The sequence below is a fragment of the Astyanax mexicanus genome, chromosome 13, assembly GCF_023375975.1.
Source record: "Astyanax mexicanus isolate ESR-SI-001 chromosome 13, AstMex3_surface, whole genome shotgun sequence".
NCBI classification, from domain to species: domain Eukaryota; kingdom Metazoa; phylum Chordata; class Actinopteri; order Characiformes; family Acestrorhamphidae; genus Astyanax; species Astyanax mexicanus.
The window spans coordinates 36,194,833-36,212,310 of NC_064420.1; the positions used below are offsets into that span (position 1 = coordinate 36,194,833).

A 17,478-nucleotide genomic window follows, 5' to 3' on the forward strand; every position below is an offset into this window, starting at 1 on the left:
GCAGCAGCTCGAAAAGAAGCGGTGGCTGACTTCACATGTATCGGAGGAAGCATGTGTTAGTCTTCACCCTCCTGGTGTGTTGGGGCATCACTAGTGATAGGGGGAGTCCTAATGAGTGGGTTGGGTAATTGGCTGTGTAAATTGGGGAGAAAATGGGGAAAATTAGAAATAAAATTATAAAAAAAAAAAAAAAAAAAAGAGCAAGTGGCTGACTTCACATGTGTGGAAAATGGGAAAAATAATTAGAAATAAAATTATTAAAAATAAAGGAATGTGTGTCTTACAAAAATAAAAAGAAAAGAAAAGGCCATCTGTATACATCTGTTATGCACACTCTAGCTGTGTGTCTCACAAGCAAAAACAAAAAAAGCCAATTATGGAAAATGGTCAGCTGTAGCTAGGAGGTAGAAACTATTTGTATTGAAAAGACTGTGTGCCGCGGTGGTGATTGTGATCTGTTAAATTGCCAATTGACGATTATAACTACATATGTCCTGCTATGGAAAAGGAAAATAACAGTCATTACACGCACACACACACACACACACTAAAGCTGAATGGATATGCCCTGGCAGCGCTCTGTATGCAGCAGCCTGTGATTTGCAGCTTATTTCACCTTGGCCAAACTCCCTTAAGTCTTGATCTGTGAATTTGGCAGTGCGACATGGAGAATTAGGCCGTATTTAAGCGCAGAGATTAAATAGAATAGGAACAATGGAGAGGAAACGTCTTGCAGAGGAGAAAATCAAAGTCCACAAGGGAAGGGAAGGAATGATATGCTTTTCACTCTGGGACCTGTAGACACAGGCGGTGTGGGAAGGGAATAACTTGTGGTGCACGCAGTCCTTGTTTGATAGAACGGATCAAGAGGGATTGAACTTGACAAATTCATTTGGAGTCGCTCTGTCTCTCCGTGCGAATCTACACCGTGTTCTGAGAGTATATTAGGCTGTTGAAGGCAGCGGCTTCTTCTCTGTTGATTTTGGAGAAGCCGAGGTAAATAAGTGCCTTTATTGGGTCAGGCAGTGAGCTGTTTATCCAGGGTGAGGTGCGGAGTGTTGTAGGAAAAACGTCTGCAGTGCGAGAATGCAGGCTGTCTGCTGTTTCTTTACTTTCGTGACACAACCCTTCTCCCATGTATATGGAAAGCAAACAACATGAAAGGCAGGGATGGAATATAAAGAGAAAAGAGGCAGGGATAGAGAGAGTGAGGGTGAGAAGGATGACATTTCTCAGCTGACAGGTAATTCAATATTCTGAAATCTCTCAAGCTAGTTTTTTTCCCATTCTAACAGCTGGGTCTGTACAAAACACTAAATTTAATCATAAAATATTTGGGTCAATATCAATATAATGTGCCCTGTTGTGTCTGCAGCATAGTTGTTTAAATTTCACACAATCACTGTGTAACAATACATGTCTCAATAGATTTATTTTGAATGAATACATTATTACAAATATATAAGAATGTTAAACTTTACTTTTGATACATCTCTCTTTGATGTAGGGGTGTTTTTTACATGTCTGCATTGCTGCCTGCTTAAGCTGAATGAATATTTTGAATGGTATAATACTTTTTACAAATATATAGATTTTTCCTAAATCTTTGAAGATGAATCTTAATAGTTTAGGCATTTACTTATTAATTTAGCTATTTTCATAAAAAAACATCAAGCTAATTAAACATGTACAAACATTCCCTGTTCACTCTTTTGTATTCTGATAAACCTGCCCCTTAAGAAAGGATCCTTTAACATCAGTGACATCACAACCCTCACATTGTTTTGGCTTCCAGGAACTGATTAAACTTGCTGCTGCACTTTTAGCAATTAATAATTTCAGTTTCACTTAATGTGTCTCATATCGCCTTCATGTTTATCTGATCTTAAATATAATATAAATAAATCATTTTAGAAAATCAAAACATATCTTTGAACAAAGTCACCATAAAATATTCAACATGTTTGCAACTCTAGGCCGACCATGTTTTTGTTATTCAATGTCAATTTTTCAATTTTTGCTTAAATTGTCCACCCTTCCGTACAGCTTGCTATGAAGTGGTGAACACACGCATGACAGGAAATTATAGATTATATGATATTATTATATATACAGCTCTGGAACTGATACCACTTAAAAATGGTAAGTTTATTTGATTTTACCATAATTGAAAACCTCTGGAATGTAATCAAGAGGAAGATGGATGATCACAAGCCATCAAACCACCAAGCTGAACTGCTTGATTTTTTTTTTTTACCAGGAGTGGCATAAAGTTATCCAAAAGCAGTGTGTAAGACTGGTGGAGGAGAACATGCCAAGATGCATGAAAACTGATTAAAAAACAGGGTTATTCCACCAAATATTGATTTCTGAATTCTTAAAACTTTATGAATATGAACTTGTTTTCTTTGCATTATTTGAGGTCTGAAAGCTCTGCATCCTTTTTGTTATTTAAGCCATTTCTCATTTTCTGCAAACAAATGCTCTAAACGACAATATTTGTATTTGAAATTTGGGAGACATTTTGTCTGTAGTTTATAGAATAAAACATCAATGTTAATTTTAATCAAACATAAACCTATAAATAGCAAAATCAGAGAAACTGATTCAGAAACTCTTCTTTTTTTCAGAGCTGTATATATATATATATATATATATATATATATATATATATATATATATATATACACATGAACCTTCTGAATAGAAATATATAGAGGGAAAATCTGATTTCTATGTAAATATGATAAATAATAAAAAATAGAAAGTCAAGACGACCAAAGGGCACAGTATTCTGATAATGATCCACTTCAGAAGGAAAATGTGTGACTTTTTACACATTTTTTTTCACCCTGACTCTGAGCAGGGCACCAGTGTTCCAGTACATGGGCAGTATGATGGGATGTGAGATTGTCTGACATAAAGCCTAAGTATAAATAATTCCAACAGGCTAAGTCATGCACATATTAATCACCCTGCTTCATGTTTTTGTAGAGAGGAAAATAACAGAAGAATAACAGCCTTGGCCCCGATAGATGAAAAAGGGCTTCATCCCTGCTGAACTAGTCCAGGAGGGGAGGACTTCAGCCTGGGCACTCTAGCATTCATGTGCCCCCACTCCTTTTACCAGAGCCTTATAGGTTAGCCTAGCATAGCTAGCTCAGAGTATCATATCTCTCTCCTTTTTATCTACATCCAAACAGAGCACACCAAAACACAAACAAGTCTCATTTGTGATATTTTTGGGCTGTAAAAATTAAGTTTGGACAGGATTTAATTATTTATTATTATTTATAATTGTATTACTGTTTTCTATATATATATATTTCTTGTAAATTCGCTACAAAAGATATTTAAACAGTTTAAGATCTTAGTGAGAAGAAGTGTTCACTTTGAAAGGGAACTTGAAGGCTTGAAGCGAACTCATTACAAATAATACAACACAATATTATAAAACACGTATAATATAAATGTCCAAATGTTTTTGCACATCTACAGGTAGCCATACTGTTTCAAACCATTTCTGAGAGAGCGAGAGAGAGCGAGAGAGAGCGAGAGACAGAGAGAGACAGAGCGAGAGACAGAGAGAGACAGAGAGAGACAGAGAGAGACAGAGAGAGACAGAGAGAGACAGAGAGAGACAGAGACAGAAGGATACTGTTTAACAAAAACAGAAAAACTTCTGCTTGATTTAATAAAGCTTTTCCTCAATAAATAAAAAAAATCTCTTACATTAAGTTTAATAGTTTATTATTAAATATAAGGAACATATTGTTTTTTATATTATTATCTCTAAATATTGTTTTTCTGCCTAATCAGTTAATGAAGAAAATCCTGTGATTTCATCAGGCACAAAGACAAATTCTTTTAAACATCATTAGAACCTGACAGACATCTGTAGGACTGTAATGTGGCATATAATAGGGAGTAGTAGCAATGAATTGTATGTATTCAATTTATGTCACTGTTTATGAACATTTTTATATATAAATTGTATTTAGATTTATTTATTTATTTTATATCATTTATTAGTCTATTTTGTAAATTAGTAAATGTTCCCCTATTATTGTCATTAACACTAACATACATTAAGAGGTTTTTAGCCTCCTCACACTCTCACACATATACACACACACACACTGCCACAATCCAACAGCTTTAATAGTTGCAAACTTGAAGCCCCCGGCCACAACACCCTAACCGCAGCGGACTCCTGTAGATTCTGGTGTCCTTTTTTTTTTAGGTCACCTTACTTATTTGTTATTGCAAGCATCGTGTGTTATCGCAGAATGCAGCGTTGTACAGTCTACTGTATAAAATTGAAGTTGTTGACTGTATTTAATGCGTTTGTTTGGTGTGACGGACACGTTACTGTTGGTAATTGAGATTAGCGTAGTGTTGGCAGGCAGGGGGTGTACTTATTCCCCATATGGGTCGTTAATGATTAGGGGTGGCATAAGAACTGGGGCTGGTGGGCGTAAGCTGTAAGTGGGAGGCAATTTGTGTTTTAATAATGTTATGTAGGCTTAATTAAGCCAAACTTGTCTACTGTTGATTTTCTTCCCTTTTTTTGCCTTTTCCCTCACGTCGCTCCAGTCAGCGTGTTTTTTAGGTATGCCTTCGCACGTATCTGTCAGTGTGAGAGAGTACATATTTAAAAGCTTATTTGATGCAAAAAAGAAAACACAATCAGATTTCAACCCCTTTTTCAATTACTTTCTGTAATTAAAGCACATCAAACGGTGAACAGTAGGACCTTTAATTGCTGTGCCTTCAAATAACCTTCTTATTAAAAATAAGGAAATAAAAAATAAGTGAAGAAAGGAACAATGAACTTCATTTAGTAATAAACCTTAAACACTGAGATATGGTCAGTCTTAATATTCATGGATCACGCTGCTTTAAGAAGTGGATTTTTTCTCAATAAACTGGTACCACAACAGTTTGTGACTTTACATTCATTACAGTATTATTATATTGGGGCAGTTTAAATAAAAATGGGATTATTGTCATTTTAATATTAAATTCAGGCAGTAGACTAGATTTTACTGTCAACAGTGTTAAATGGTTTGGTGTTACAGTCAGCAGTGTTTCAGGTAGAGGTGTTACAATCTGCAGTGTTACAGACAGTGGGGTTACAGTCTACAGACAGCAGTGTTTCAGACATTCAGGTTACAGTCAGTGGTGTTACAGTCAGTGGTGTTACAGTCAGTGGGGTTACAGTCAGTGGGGTTACAGTCTACAGACAGCAGTGTTTCAGACATTCAGGTTACAGTCAGTGGTGTTACAGTCAGTGGTGTTACAGTCAGTGGTGTTACAGTCTACAGTCAGCAGTGTTTCAGACCTTCAGGTTAAATTCAGTGGTGTTACATTCAGCAGTGTTACAGTCAGTGGGGTTACAGTCAGCAGTGTTGTTAATAGTGGGATTACGGTCTACAGTTAGCAGTTTTACAATCAGCAGTGTTATATTCAATGGTGTTACAAGCACTGGTGTTACAGGCAGCAATGTTGTAGGCAGTGACATTACAGTAAGCAATGTTGTAGGCAGTGGGATTTATGGTCTACAGTTAGCAGTGTTGCAGTCAGTAGTGTTACAGGCAGTGGTGTAATTGAGAGCAGTGTTAGGCAGTGGTGTTATTGACAGCAGTGTTACGTCAGTGCTGCAGACTGAACGAGCGGAGTTACATAACACATGGGGTAGTATGTTTTTTTTTTTTAAGGATAGTAGATGAACAAACACAGTGGAGTACTAAAAGTATTAAGAGGACTAAAATCTGAACAGAATTCTGTAAAAGGCTCTCATTTACATCGCCCAGCCTTATGGTGTCTGATTTTACATGGATTAATAAAAAGCTTTATTTGCTTTTTTATCTGTTTCATTAAGAATGTCAATTGAACTGTTTGTTCTGTATATTGTGCTGCTATAACCAGCTTGACTTTCAATGGAGGTCAGAGTAAAAAGGTATTTTTCCAGGTCATTAATGAAAAGAACAACTTGCCGATTCACATGTTTGAGAAGGTGAAAAGTGAGTCTGACAGTGAGAATATGCCAGTTAGATATGCTGACATCTTTGATTTGCAGAGTGCTGCACAGACATGCTTGTCTTTCTACACAGCAGCACTTTTATGTTAGGCTTGCCTTGAACCGAGTGTAATCTCAAGCTCTGCTTTTTCTCCATAGCTACAGATGGCCCTTCACAACCCAGTCCATTGTGCTCTGCTTGGGTTTTCTGCTGCCAGTACTTCTTTGCCTCAAGGCTATCTGTGGGTGAGCACATCTCCTTCACACCATCTTCATTAACACACCTTCAAAGAACCGATATCTACCAATTTATGGAGTTTTGGTGCACTGAGAGACAAGGCATTAAAAAAGAAGAAAAGTCCAAATCCTTGTCAAAAAAACTTTAATGTTCTGTTTGTGTGTAATGATGTTGGAGAGTATTCATTTTCACTGCATCAATTCCATTTCAGCGCTGGTTTTCGATGCTTTTAAGACCATTTGTTTCCTAAAGAACATGCACAGAAGCATGGCGGCATGGCCTTAAAAATCTGCAATTTAAATAGTGTAATCGACATTTATAATTATGGGCTAAGCAAGACTAAAAGGTTTTTGAAAGGCATCAGAACAACCTCAGATATTCACATCAAGCACACACATCAAAGGGCATCCCATAAATGATTCATTCATGTGCTGTGTTACTGCAGTTTCTCTCTTCTGCATCCTCCTCTTCCCTAGAACCTTCGGTTGTTACTAGTTAGGAAAAGTTCTGTATGTCACCCCTTTTTATGTTTGTTCTCTTTCTCTCTCTCTCTCTCTCTCTCTCTTCCTTTCTATACTCGTCATCAAAGAAATGGTTGCAAAAATAGTTGCACCAAGATTGCTGTGCTATTCGGAAGGAAGATGAACGTTACCAGGAGCAATAAATAATTAAACATTTACGGAATGATATGGGCAACTTTTGGTCATATTTATTGAGCTACAAATACAGAATTCTCTTTTTTTTTTAAGAATGTGTGTTAGGCTTTGAGTGCTCCAGTGGGCTTAGCGCTGCCACTATGGTCAGGAGAGTACCGGTTCGAATCCTGTTCATGTAGCTTGCCATCAGCTACAGGAGCCCTGGGAGAGCACAATTGGCCTTGCTTTCTCTGGGTGGGTAGATGGCGTTCGCTCCCCTCATAATTTCAAAGGGTGATGCCGATCAGCAAAAGTCATCTGTGAGCTGATGTATCAGAACCGAGTCACTGCACTTTCCTCCTCCGAGTTCGAAAAGAAGTGGTGGCTGACTTCACATGTATCGGAGGAGGCATGTGCTAGTCTTCACCCTCCTGGTGTTGGGGCATCACTAGTGATAAGGGGAGTCATGTAAATTGGGAAGAAAATGGAAAAAAAAAAAAATAATAATCTGGACCTCTCTATAAGAGCAGCATGGGGACGAGCGTCGTCCTGATGGAATAGCGCCTCCACACACTGATTCGTCTCAACCAAGACAATAGTGAGACTCATCACTGAAGATGACCCACTGACGTTCTGAGTCACTCCATGACAGTCTTGCATGACTGCCCGCAACATTTCATTCCTGTGGTTGTTTCCTTCTGGGTGCAACTATTTTTTGACTATAAGTGTTTTTTCCTCAGACTCGCTTTCTCACACATACACTCACACTTTTCTCTGTGTCCTGGACAGGTGGCCAGTGGTGGAGATGACACCCATGGGCAGGTGGAGATTTTCTCTCTGAACAGATCCACTCCACGCTCAGTCAAGAGCTTCCCTCTGGGCTCTCCAGTGCTGAGCCTCGAGTACGTGACGGAACCCAGCGCCGCGGAGGAGGAGGAGGGACAGGCCGTTGAGGGACCTGCCAGGATTGGAAACACCATCTGTGTGGGGTTACAAGATGGCAGGTAGGTCTGCAAAACCAGGAAGGAGAAGATGCATTCCTATAAACGTTGATGTTTATCTGAATAGTCGTGCTGTAACAGTGCATGGTACCAATGCATGGTGCTCACATTTTGGTACCTGATACCTGGTTAATTTTCCACATCTCCCCCTGAAATGTAGCTGTAATGTCAGAAAAAAAACACCACTACTTCATCTTCAGAGCGACGGCACAGTAAAAATAGAAACCGCTGAAGAGACTGTGTTCCCTATTCTCGGTCTGTAGCTCTTGTCATTCTGTATAGTGGCAGTTCTCTTCGGCCAGTAGGAAATAGGAAGCTGCAAGATTAATACGTCACATTTTAGTCCTGACTCCTGCAGTTAGTTGCGTTAATTTTGACAGGTAATTTTGGTTTAGTTTTTGTCTTGATGTAGTTATTGTTAGTTTAAGTCTTATTTTTTAACAGATGAAAACTAAAAACATTTTAGTCCAGCTTTAGTTAATTAAATTTTAAATTATTTAGTTTTAATTTTAAAAACCATATGTAATATCTTAAAAATTGTTACATTTACAGGCAGTTTCCTAAACAGGGATTAAACCTAGTCTCTATTCAAAATGCTGTGTTTTACAAGACTAGGCTTAATCCTTGTCTGGAGAGCTGCTCATTAAAATGAAATGAAATTGGAAATTAGAAAACAAATTAGAAAAAAAATATATAATTATAATTTACATAAAATTAATATAATATAATATAATATAATACACATTTTATATTACACAATTTACATTTTTAAAATTCTTCACACTTAACAGACAGTCCCTCACCATCTTTAGTGGTTTTTGTAGTAATTCTATCTATTTTAATTAAATGATCACAGTGAGCTTGAAACATCAATTTATACTGATGTTTCTGTTTATTTAAATAATGGCGTTTTTCCACTGCACGGGTTGTTTTTCACTACTACAGAATGAGCTGGTCCTAAAATGTATCTGGTTCTAGGCACCAGGTACCAAATTTATCTAATGGGAAACAAAAAAGCAGAGTAGATTTGAGTTGAGTTGAGTAGTGTAGGGACCATGCAGTGGAAAAGTGCCATAATAGTCTTTTCAGCTGTTGTTCAGTTTCAGAGAGAAATGTGAACCTGTGCATTTGTATTTATCGTTGCTGTCCAATGAAAAACACTTATCTCAATTTTTGTAAATTTTTAGTTTACTACATAATTTGAACAGACAAACTGTCCCTTACACTGTGCCAAAATTTCTTGATAAACGGACCGATAGAACCACTTTAAAATGAGCTGGAATAAACTCTTTTTACATTGACTTCCATTTAAAGTTTAGAAGTTTTTTTTTTCTCTCCTGTAAAGTTGCTATTTTGGAGATAAGTGTTTTTAATTGGACAGCGACATTATGTATTTATCTAATTGCAGCATTCTAGTGTACGGCAGTGTGGACACTGCTGCCCAGTGCCTCCTGACCTTCCGTAATCCTGAGGGTTGTCCTGTCCTGTGCCTAAAACACTCTGAAGACTGTCTCTTTGCTGGACTGACTAATGGAAAAGTCGTGGTTTATAGCAGAAAGGCTGGAGGTAAGAAACTCTGATCACATTTGCTGTTGGCACAGTAAATTTGATGAAAGCGTGCTGAGAGGAGCAAGAAGAAAAAAAAGTCATTTTCATTTTAATATCAGTGGAAAGTCAACAGAAGGGACTGAAGCTATTCTCCCTGATTACTGCATGTCCAGCTGAGTGAAGCACAGATCCTCTTCAGTAGCCCAGTGTTTGGGCAAGTTTTATTCACTTATTATTCAAGCCCAGCAGTGAGTTCTGATTGTGCTGCCACTGTAGTGCTGGACAGATTTATTTGCCTCTAATAATGTGAATTGAATTGAATTTGTATGTAGACACTGTACAATGCTATGCTTTGGTTGTAGAACATTGTGTAAACAAGGGACGCTCTATGAATATGGAAATGTTCTCGTTGCTTTAACAGCACGGTGTAGCAAACTCTCCCTTCAGGCTTTCATAACATACAGCTTTCATGACATACTCGATTACAGCGCTGAAACAATGTAGAGGGGGAAAAGAAACAAGTAAATGACTTTCTCTTTTTATTATGGTTACACATTGCTTTAGAAATATTGTTTTATTTACATTCTTCTTGCTATTTTTCTGCTGGAGTTTTTCTCTTAACATTTCGTAACTTGTCACAAAGTTGTTGAGATATCACCACCCCTTTTAACTGGTGATAAGTCTGTGTGATGTGTTTTTTTTTTACTTTGCTATAATCAGAATTCTTTCCCATTTATACTGTAGTATGTTGGAATAATAATAATGGGGCAAAATTCTACTTTAGACACCTACTTTACTTCTGCTTGACCGATACACACTTTGCATATATTATCTCAGAGTATGTCCCCTAGAATTAATTCACTGTCATTTTTAACCTGCTCTTGTTTATTTGTGATTTTAATCTCATCCTTCATTCCTCCCATTCAGTCCTATTAATTTTTTCCCTCCCAAAGCCCAGTCTCCTCCTGTCATGACAGCCTCAAAACTGCATGTATTCCTTTAGGCCAGGTCCCCAAAGCTCTAATCCACAGTCAGTCTAACCTGCACTCAGTTTGCCCTGATTGTGTTTTTATTTTTTTATCCCTTTTTCACTCCAATTCTTTTTTGCACCTGTACAAGCCATAAAGTTTCTGTTTCAGACAGCCCCCAAAGTTATTTAAACTTCAATAGAGCAGGTAACTGAACTGTAGTCCACAAATGTACATAAGGCCCATACTCTCCTGTTTGTCCTTTTTCCATCCCTCATTTCATTCCCATTCAGAAAATGTACTTTTCTAGTTATTTATTACAGCCATGTCCCAGCCTGTCACAGCCTGTTTAAGATGTTTGGCTCTTTATTTGGAGAAATGATGGCAAAAAAAGAGATCTGCCATGTTTTTCAGGCTTTTCTTTTTTATTTATTTTTATATATTTTTTTCAGAGACATTGTGGGATCTGGACTCCAGCAGACTGGTGGTGGTGGGATATGCGCCTGTGCTCAAACTCCTTAAGATAGATCAGTGCGTGTGGGCTAGCTGCGCAAATCAAGTCGCTGTCATCGAGGGTGAAAATCTCAGCACGCAGGTAAGTGCTATCATCTTTATCCATCTGTATTCATCCTTATATATACCATTTCATCTAGTGGCATGTCGAGAAGAGAAAACAGAAGGGCAAAACGTCTTTTTTTTTTTTTTTGTTTTTGTTGACAAAAAAAAAACTAGCAAAAGCTGCTAAATGTGACTTGTGTGTAGATGTATTCCTCTCTGCAAAAAAAAAAAACACTGCAGAAAGGTCTTCATCTCTCCAACTTCTGTCACCCTGGCTGCTTCTAAAGACCTTTTGTTGACAGGTGTAAACAACGCCAATGAGGCGAGGCAAGTCTTCTGCCTCTGCCGATCAAAGCCCGAGCTTTCCTCTGCAGTGAAGCCGGCTTCAGTACGGGGTTGAATCACATCTTTATAAGTGCAGGTTATAGTGTTTTTTGGTGTGTTATTTCGACATATAGCTCGCTTCCCTTGTGAGCTCCATTATGACAGAGCATCCTAAGCAGTACATAAAAGGTATCCTCCCTGTAGAAGCCCAACAGCATGTTCGCGTGCGAGCCTTTGATCACTTCTGACAGCTGAGCCAACCTTCTCCATTTTGCCGCAAGGAGCACACCCCCTCCCTCCACCCTGACGCTTAATAGCAGGAATAAATTTGGCTCCAGCAGTCGGAAATTGAACTGGAGCTGAGAACATCCCCATACATATATATATATATATATATATATATACATGGGTGACGTGATGCCTGATTTTACCGAAATCAAGTAAAAACATTTATTACGATTCAATATTTTTCCTTCAAAATCCTTGTGCCAGTAATGCAAATAGAATGTATTATGTAAGAGTTTATTTTTGACTGAAGATGTGATTTATTTTGTTTTGTGTTGTAAAGTAAACACGCAAAATGTCCTGTGATGTGATAGGAATATAGATGAGTATGAAATGTATGAAATATAAACATTTATAACATAAATCAGTAACATCTGAACTATTTATAATCATTTTTGGCATTATTAGAAACATATTTACTTTAAAAACAAGATAATATATAAGATTTATAAATATAAGATTTTAAAATGTACAAGTAAGATGTACCTACAATAATTATAGCAGTAAATAAGGTTTTGTGAAAATGAAAATGCTGTTCTGTGGCATGACATTTTTTAAACTGGCAGTTTATTGGTCAATTATCATGGTTCTTTAGTCAAGCAAGAAACAGTCACTCAGGTATTTGACTGTGATTTAAAGATTGTATTTATTTTATTAATTTTACAAATTTCATACCTTAAAAAACAAACATCCCCTTTTTTGTTAGCCCTGCAGTGCGATGACACTATGTTAATAAATGTAATTAAAATTTAAATAGTCATTTTATTTGATTTTTAAATTTAATTTTTAATTTTATCCAATTGTGCTCTCTCGTATTCTGGCTGCTGATAGCAAACAGCATGATTCTGAATTCGAACCGGCAATCCTTGGACCACTTGGAGGCTTAATTAAGATTATCGTGTTTTTTTTTTTATCTTACTGTAATGTAATGTCACGTCGCAGAACAATTTATATTGGAAGTTGTGAGTAAAGCTTATAAAATGATAGAAAAAGAAAAACATATCTAGGGAACACTAGCAGTTCAGGACAATTTAAAACATTGAATTGCAGTGGCCTCCAGTTGTCAAATACTTATACTGTATATATTTGTGTGTACATATGGACATACAAACTAGCTAGTATGCAAAAATAACGCATTATCTGCGATTGAAAGGCATAAAAAATAGATCTGCATAGCTTAAAGATTTTGTGTCCAGAAATGAAGCGTTTCTGCGTTTCTGTTGTCTTTCACAGTGTTGAGCCTGTATGTTCCACGTAATGTTTTGCTGTTGTTTACTGGTGCTTTTGTGTTCCTTCTGCTTTTGTTTTCTACTCCCCCAACCACCCCCCCCACACACACTTACACACACACATACACACATACACAAATACACAGACCAATACACACACACACACACACACACACCAAAACACACTCTCTTTCATGGGATTTCTCTATTGTTTTCTCGCTTCCCCCTAAACCTATGTTTCTTGCTGTGTTCTCAGAGCTTTGAAGCTCACCCGGACCCGATGGTGAACGTGACACATATGGTGCGTGCAGGGGGAGGGGTGTGGATGGGGTTCTCGGAGGGTTCCTCACTACGCCTCTTCCACACTGAGACTCTGGAGCTCCTGCAAGAGATAAACATCTCAACACGCTCAGCCTACCTGAGCCCAGGCAAGTGTGGGATGTCAGCAGTGTGCTGTGTGCTCTATATATATATATATATATATATATATATACATATATATATATATATATATCAATCACCTCGTAGCCTCACTCTCCTATCTGTCAGTCAACTGGGGGAAATTCTGTAAATAAAATAAAAACGTAAATAACCACATAAATCAAATGTACACAAATCTACAGTCTTCCTTTGAGGAGATGACATACTGTTATCTATAAATGGATAAAAGTGTGCTTCAGCGAGCTGTGACACATTTCCATTTCTACATAAGCAAGTCTGTTTGAGATTATTTAACTGCTTGACACAGGCAGGTGTGACACTTATATAAGATATAAGATATTGATATAAGAATTGATGGAAATGTTTAAGATTTTTTTTTTTTGTTTAAACCCTCAAATGCAAATCAGCGCAGTCATACCAAAAAAAAATGTGTGTTTCTAAGATAAGATTTTACAGTAGAAAAGAAAGAAGAAAAATGATTTTGGATCATTTTTATTTGTTTGTTAATTATACAATTAAGATATTAAGTGTTTTAGTGATGAAATGCTAATTCATAAACATTTACAGCATGCACACGTTGAACTGCATAAACCTGTATTAATACTGCAGTGAAAAATCACATGCCTGGGCTCTCCTTACATAAATAAATATTAGATTTAAATGTCAGTAAAATCTCTGCAGTGCTGACATTTTTAATAACACCATGATATAGCAATTTTGCCTCTTATAATAACGGCTTCAAAATCATTTTAATGCATATTTGACTAATAAAGAGAGTGGCATCATTTAATTGGGCTAAAAGTAGCCAGCATTTTTATGTTAATGTCAGTGATGTAATATTCTATTTGGCTTCTATTGATTGCTACCTAATGTAAGCTGTGTTAAATTAGTTTTGTCAATCAGTAGGGTATTAGTATAATATATAATATAATACGCTAAAGAATAATCTAAAGGTTAATTGCTGAGTCAAGCTGACCTGAATTTACTAACAGTTTAATACTATAGCCTATTTTACTGTAGCTTCAGTGCAACTTAGGTATTAATTTTAGACATTAAAGATTAAGAAATTAAGGTTAGGATGAGAATTATGTATAGATTTTGAATTGCAGTAAAAATGTTCTGATTAAAAATGGGATAACCATGAATTGAAATGATAAAAACATTTGAGAGGGTGGAAATTATTGTTTAAAATGTAGAATTAGTGTTTCTTTAGTACAAAACCCCATACATAAGTGTAACATATAGATTTATTAATGCTAATTAATTTTCCATTTGTTTTTGTTTTTTTCTCAATAGGTCAAAAGACTGTGTGTGTCACCAGCCTTCTTATCTGCCAGGGTCTGCTGTGGGTGGGCACTGCTCAGGGCATCATTGTCACTCTGCCAGTACCCAAACTGGAGGGCATCCCTAAAATAACAGGTGAGCCATGACAACCAAGCTTTTAATTTCTAAATTAAGCTGTTGGTGCAAACCTGGCACAAATCTTTTTTTCTTTTTTTCTTTTTTTTGCGCTTGTCTCCTACAGGTAAAGGTATGACCTCGCTGAACGCTCACAACGGCCCAGTGGAGTTTCTGGTGGCCACCTGCAGCACTTTGTCCCCAGACTTGCTGAAGAGGGACTCTCTGGTGGATGGGATGGACTCTGGCAGTGAAGGAGAGGACAGGGACAGGAGCCATTCGTCCCAGGAGTCGCTGAAAGAGCAACTTCAGCAGCAGCAGCAACAGGAGGACGGTTCTCCGCAGAGGGAGCACAAACCCAAAGGGGTTTTACTGCAGTACCGCCTGCGCTCCACCTCCCAGCTCCCCGGCAAACTCCTGACCGCCCAGCCTGAGGAAGCCTCCAACTCCTCGCAGGAGTCTCTGGAGCACACGCTGGAGGACGGCTCCATCTACGAGCTGAGCGACGACCCCGAGGTTTGGGTCAGGGGCCCGGGGCCGTCCGCCAAGGAGGGAACGCGCAGGGAGAGGGTGATGTCAGCCGCTGTTATATCAGGAGGACGAGGCTTCCGCAGACTCACCGTGGCTGGCTCCGCCTCCTCCTCTTCATCTGGCGCCAATGACAATGCGCTTATGGTCTGGCAGCTCCCGCTCACAGTCTGACTGAAGCGATGACAAGTGACAGACTAGAAAGACTAGAAGATAGATGCTGACTTGGTCTTTGTGAGACAGGAGATTGAAGAAACACTGAAGGACAGAGAGAATAAATGCTTTTGTTTGTACATTCCAAACCACTTGCAGACACTTCCGACAGGATATCAGCAGCACACCACTCCTCTACTGCATCGCTTATAAGCAGTGGAATGGAATCTCTCTTGCTACGTTTCTAAATGTCAAAAATGATTGAATCTGATTACATCCCCATGTTGCATGGAGAGGTTCTTCTAGATGGAACATACTCAAAAAGGCCAAGACCCATCAAACCTCTTGCATTATGGAAAAAGGGTATTTTAGTGGCACATCACTGCGGATGTACAGTATATACGTATACAGTAGAAGTCCAAAGAAAGACAGAGGAGTAAAAAAAAAAAAAAAAAAAAAAAATCCTGCAGTAAATCTCAACTGTCTTACTGTCTTTCTGTTTTGACTCGATCCAGAATGTGAAAGAGCTATCCTTAAAAGAAAGAAAGGAAAAAAAAGGATTAGGTACTTGTTATTGATGGTACTTGTTGTACACTGTGTCACTTTGTTAAAAAAAGAGAGAGAAAAGAATAAATGGTCTTTACTGCAGTGCAGAAATCATTTTCTTTTTGTTCTCTGTTCTGTTCTTCTCTTGTCAACAACTCTTTCAAAGCTGGACGTTTCGAGGATGTCTTAACACGTTTTCGAGGATGTCTTACAAATGCCTTTTCATTTCGAACATGGCACTGTGGGGACCCAAGCCGTTTGAGACGTCGCTGTTGTAGCTCGGAAGACGTATGTTTACGCCGTGCCCATTTTCATCCTCTTATCTCTGAGCAGCCATAGGCAGCCCTCCCAATAAACATATCAGCAGAGGCTGAATGAAGCAGCTCACGCGCTGCCTAATGTATGCATGCAGTGACTCAAACCCGACGTGACGGGAAAACCAAATCGCACTGTATGCCTGACAGATACTGTGTCAGACGTGATGTGGGAGATTTCGGGGAGAGCTGTCTGCCTGATGCGATGTCTCCCCCTGTTCATCAGCCAGAACATTAAAACTAGTGACGTGAAGCAAACTGAATAACATTGATTATCTTGTTACAGTGGTCCTGTCATGCAGTGTGATGTGGCAGGAAGTGAACTGCCAGTTTTTGAAGGTGATGTTTCAGAAGCGGGAAAGATGGGTAAGAGCTGAGAAACTTTGAACGTGGACAAATTGTGAGAGCTAGATGACTGGTTGTGCTTTGTGTGTCCACAGTATGCAGTGGTGAGAACCTACCAAAAGTTATCCATAGAGGGAAAACTAGTGACTGGGTCACGGACACCAAGGCTCAGTATACCAGTAGAGATCAGATCAGATCAGAGAAGAATCTACACAATATTAGGCAAGTGGTTGTAACGATGTGACTGAACACTGTATTGCACTGGTAATAAGTGATGACACGTGAATGTACTGCGTTCAGTAAAAGAACGTGATGTGTTGAGCACTCCCGTTGGGATTCCTGCAGGGCTTTTTGAACAAAGCACTCGTTGTACATGTTCTGTTTTATTAAGCATGAACCCACTGTTAAACCTTGTTTTGATAGATGTTTACAGCACATACAGTACAAAAGTACATTTGAAACATGAACAAATCCACTGCGCTAGAGAGAATATACTGGAGAATATATAGCCTCTTTCTAAATCTAAAGAATGCTTTAAAACTATCTACACAGTGTACTCTTTTATTAATGGCCATCCAGCAGAAGACTGCACTCAGGACGAGGCAAGTTCACCTAAGAGTGCCAGTCAATATCTAGGCATGCATCACCAGAGGAAACCCACACTCATGGAGAAAACATGCAAATTTCCACAGGTAGGGACTTGAACCCAAGATACTAGTGCTGAGAGACAAATGTGCAAACCATCAAGCCAACTGCCGAAACTGACTTCAAACTCAGAGAACTCCCTTCATTCACCTGATTTTCTTTTTGTGAATCTTTGTATTGTTTTTCCCTTTTTCCAAGAACAAGTGCAATATACAGAAGCAAGTAAAATATATAAAAACATTGAACACAAGATTAAAATAATGTAAATAACACAACACATTTGCACACACATCTCTATTT

General features: G+C 38.2%; 1 protein-coding gene across 8 annotated transcripts in view; it reads left to right on the forward strand.

The window, feature by feature from the left end:
- The window catches only part of arhgef10lb (Rho guanine nucleotide exchange factor (GEF) 10-like b), a 76,006-nt gene extending 60,216 nt beyond the window's left edge, over positions 1-15,790 (forward strand). For all 8 annotated transcript variants that reach the window (XM_049463267.1, XM_049463270.1, XM_049463263.1 and 5 more), the window contains 7 exons: positions 6,182-6,268; positions 7,685-7,899; positions 9,305-9,462; positions 10,865-11,007; positions 13,065-13,236; positions 14,546-14,668; positions 14,775-15,790. In XM_049463267.1, coding sequence (XP_049319224.1) covers positions 6,182-6,268; positions 7,685-7,899; positions 9,305-9,462; positions 10,865-11,007; positions 13,065-13,236; positions 14,546-14,668; positions 14,775-15,349 — 1,473 coding nt within the window. In that variant the 3' untranslated portion in view covers positions 15,350-15,790. The remainder of the gene's footprint in view (positions 1-6,181; positions 6,269-7,684; positions 7,900-9,304; positions 9,463-10,864; positions 11,008-13,064; positions 13,237-14,545; positions 14,669-14,774) is intronic.
- The last annotated feature ends 1,688 nt before the right edge of the window (positions 15,791-17,478 follow it).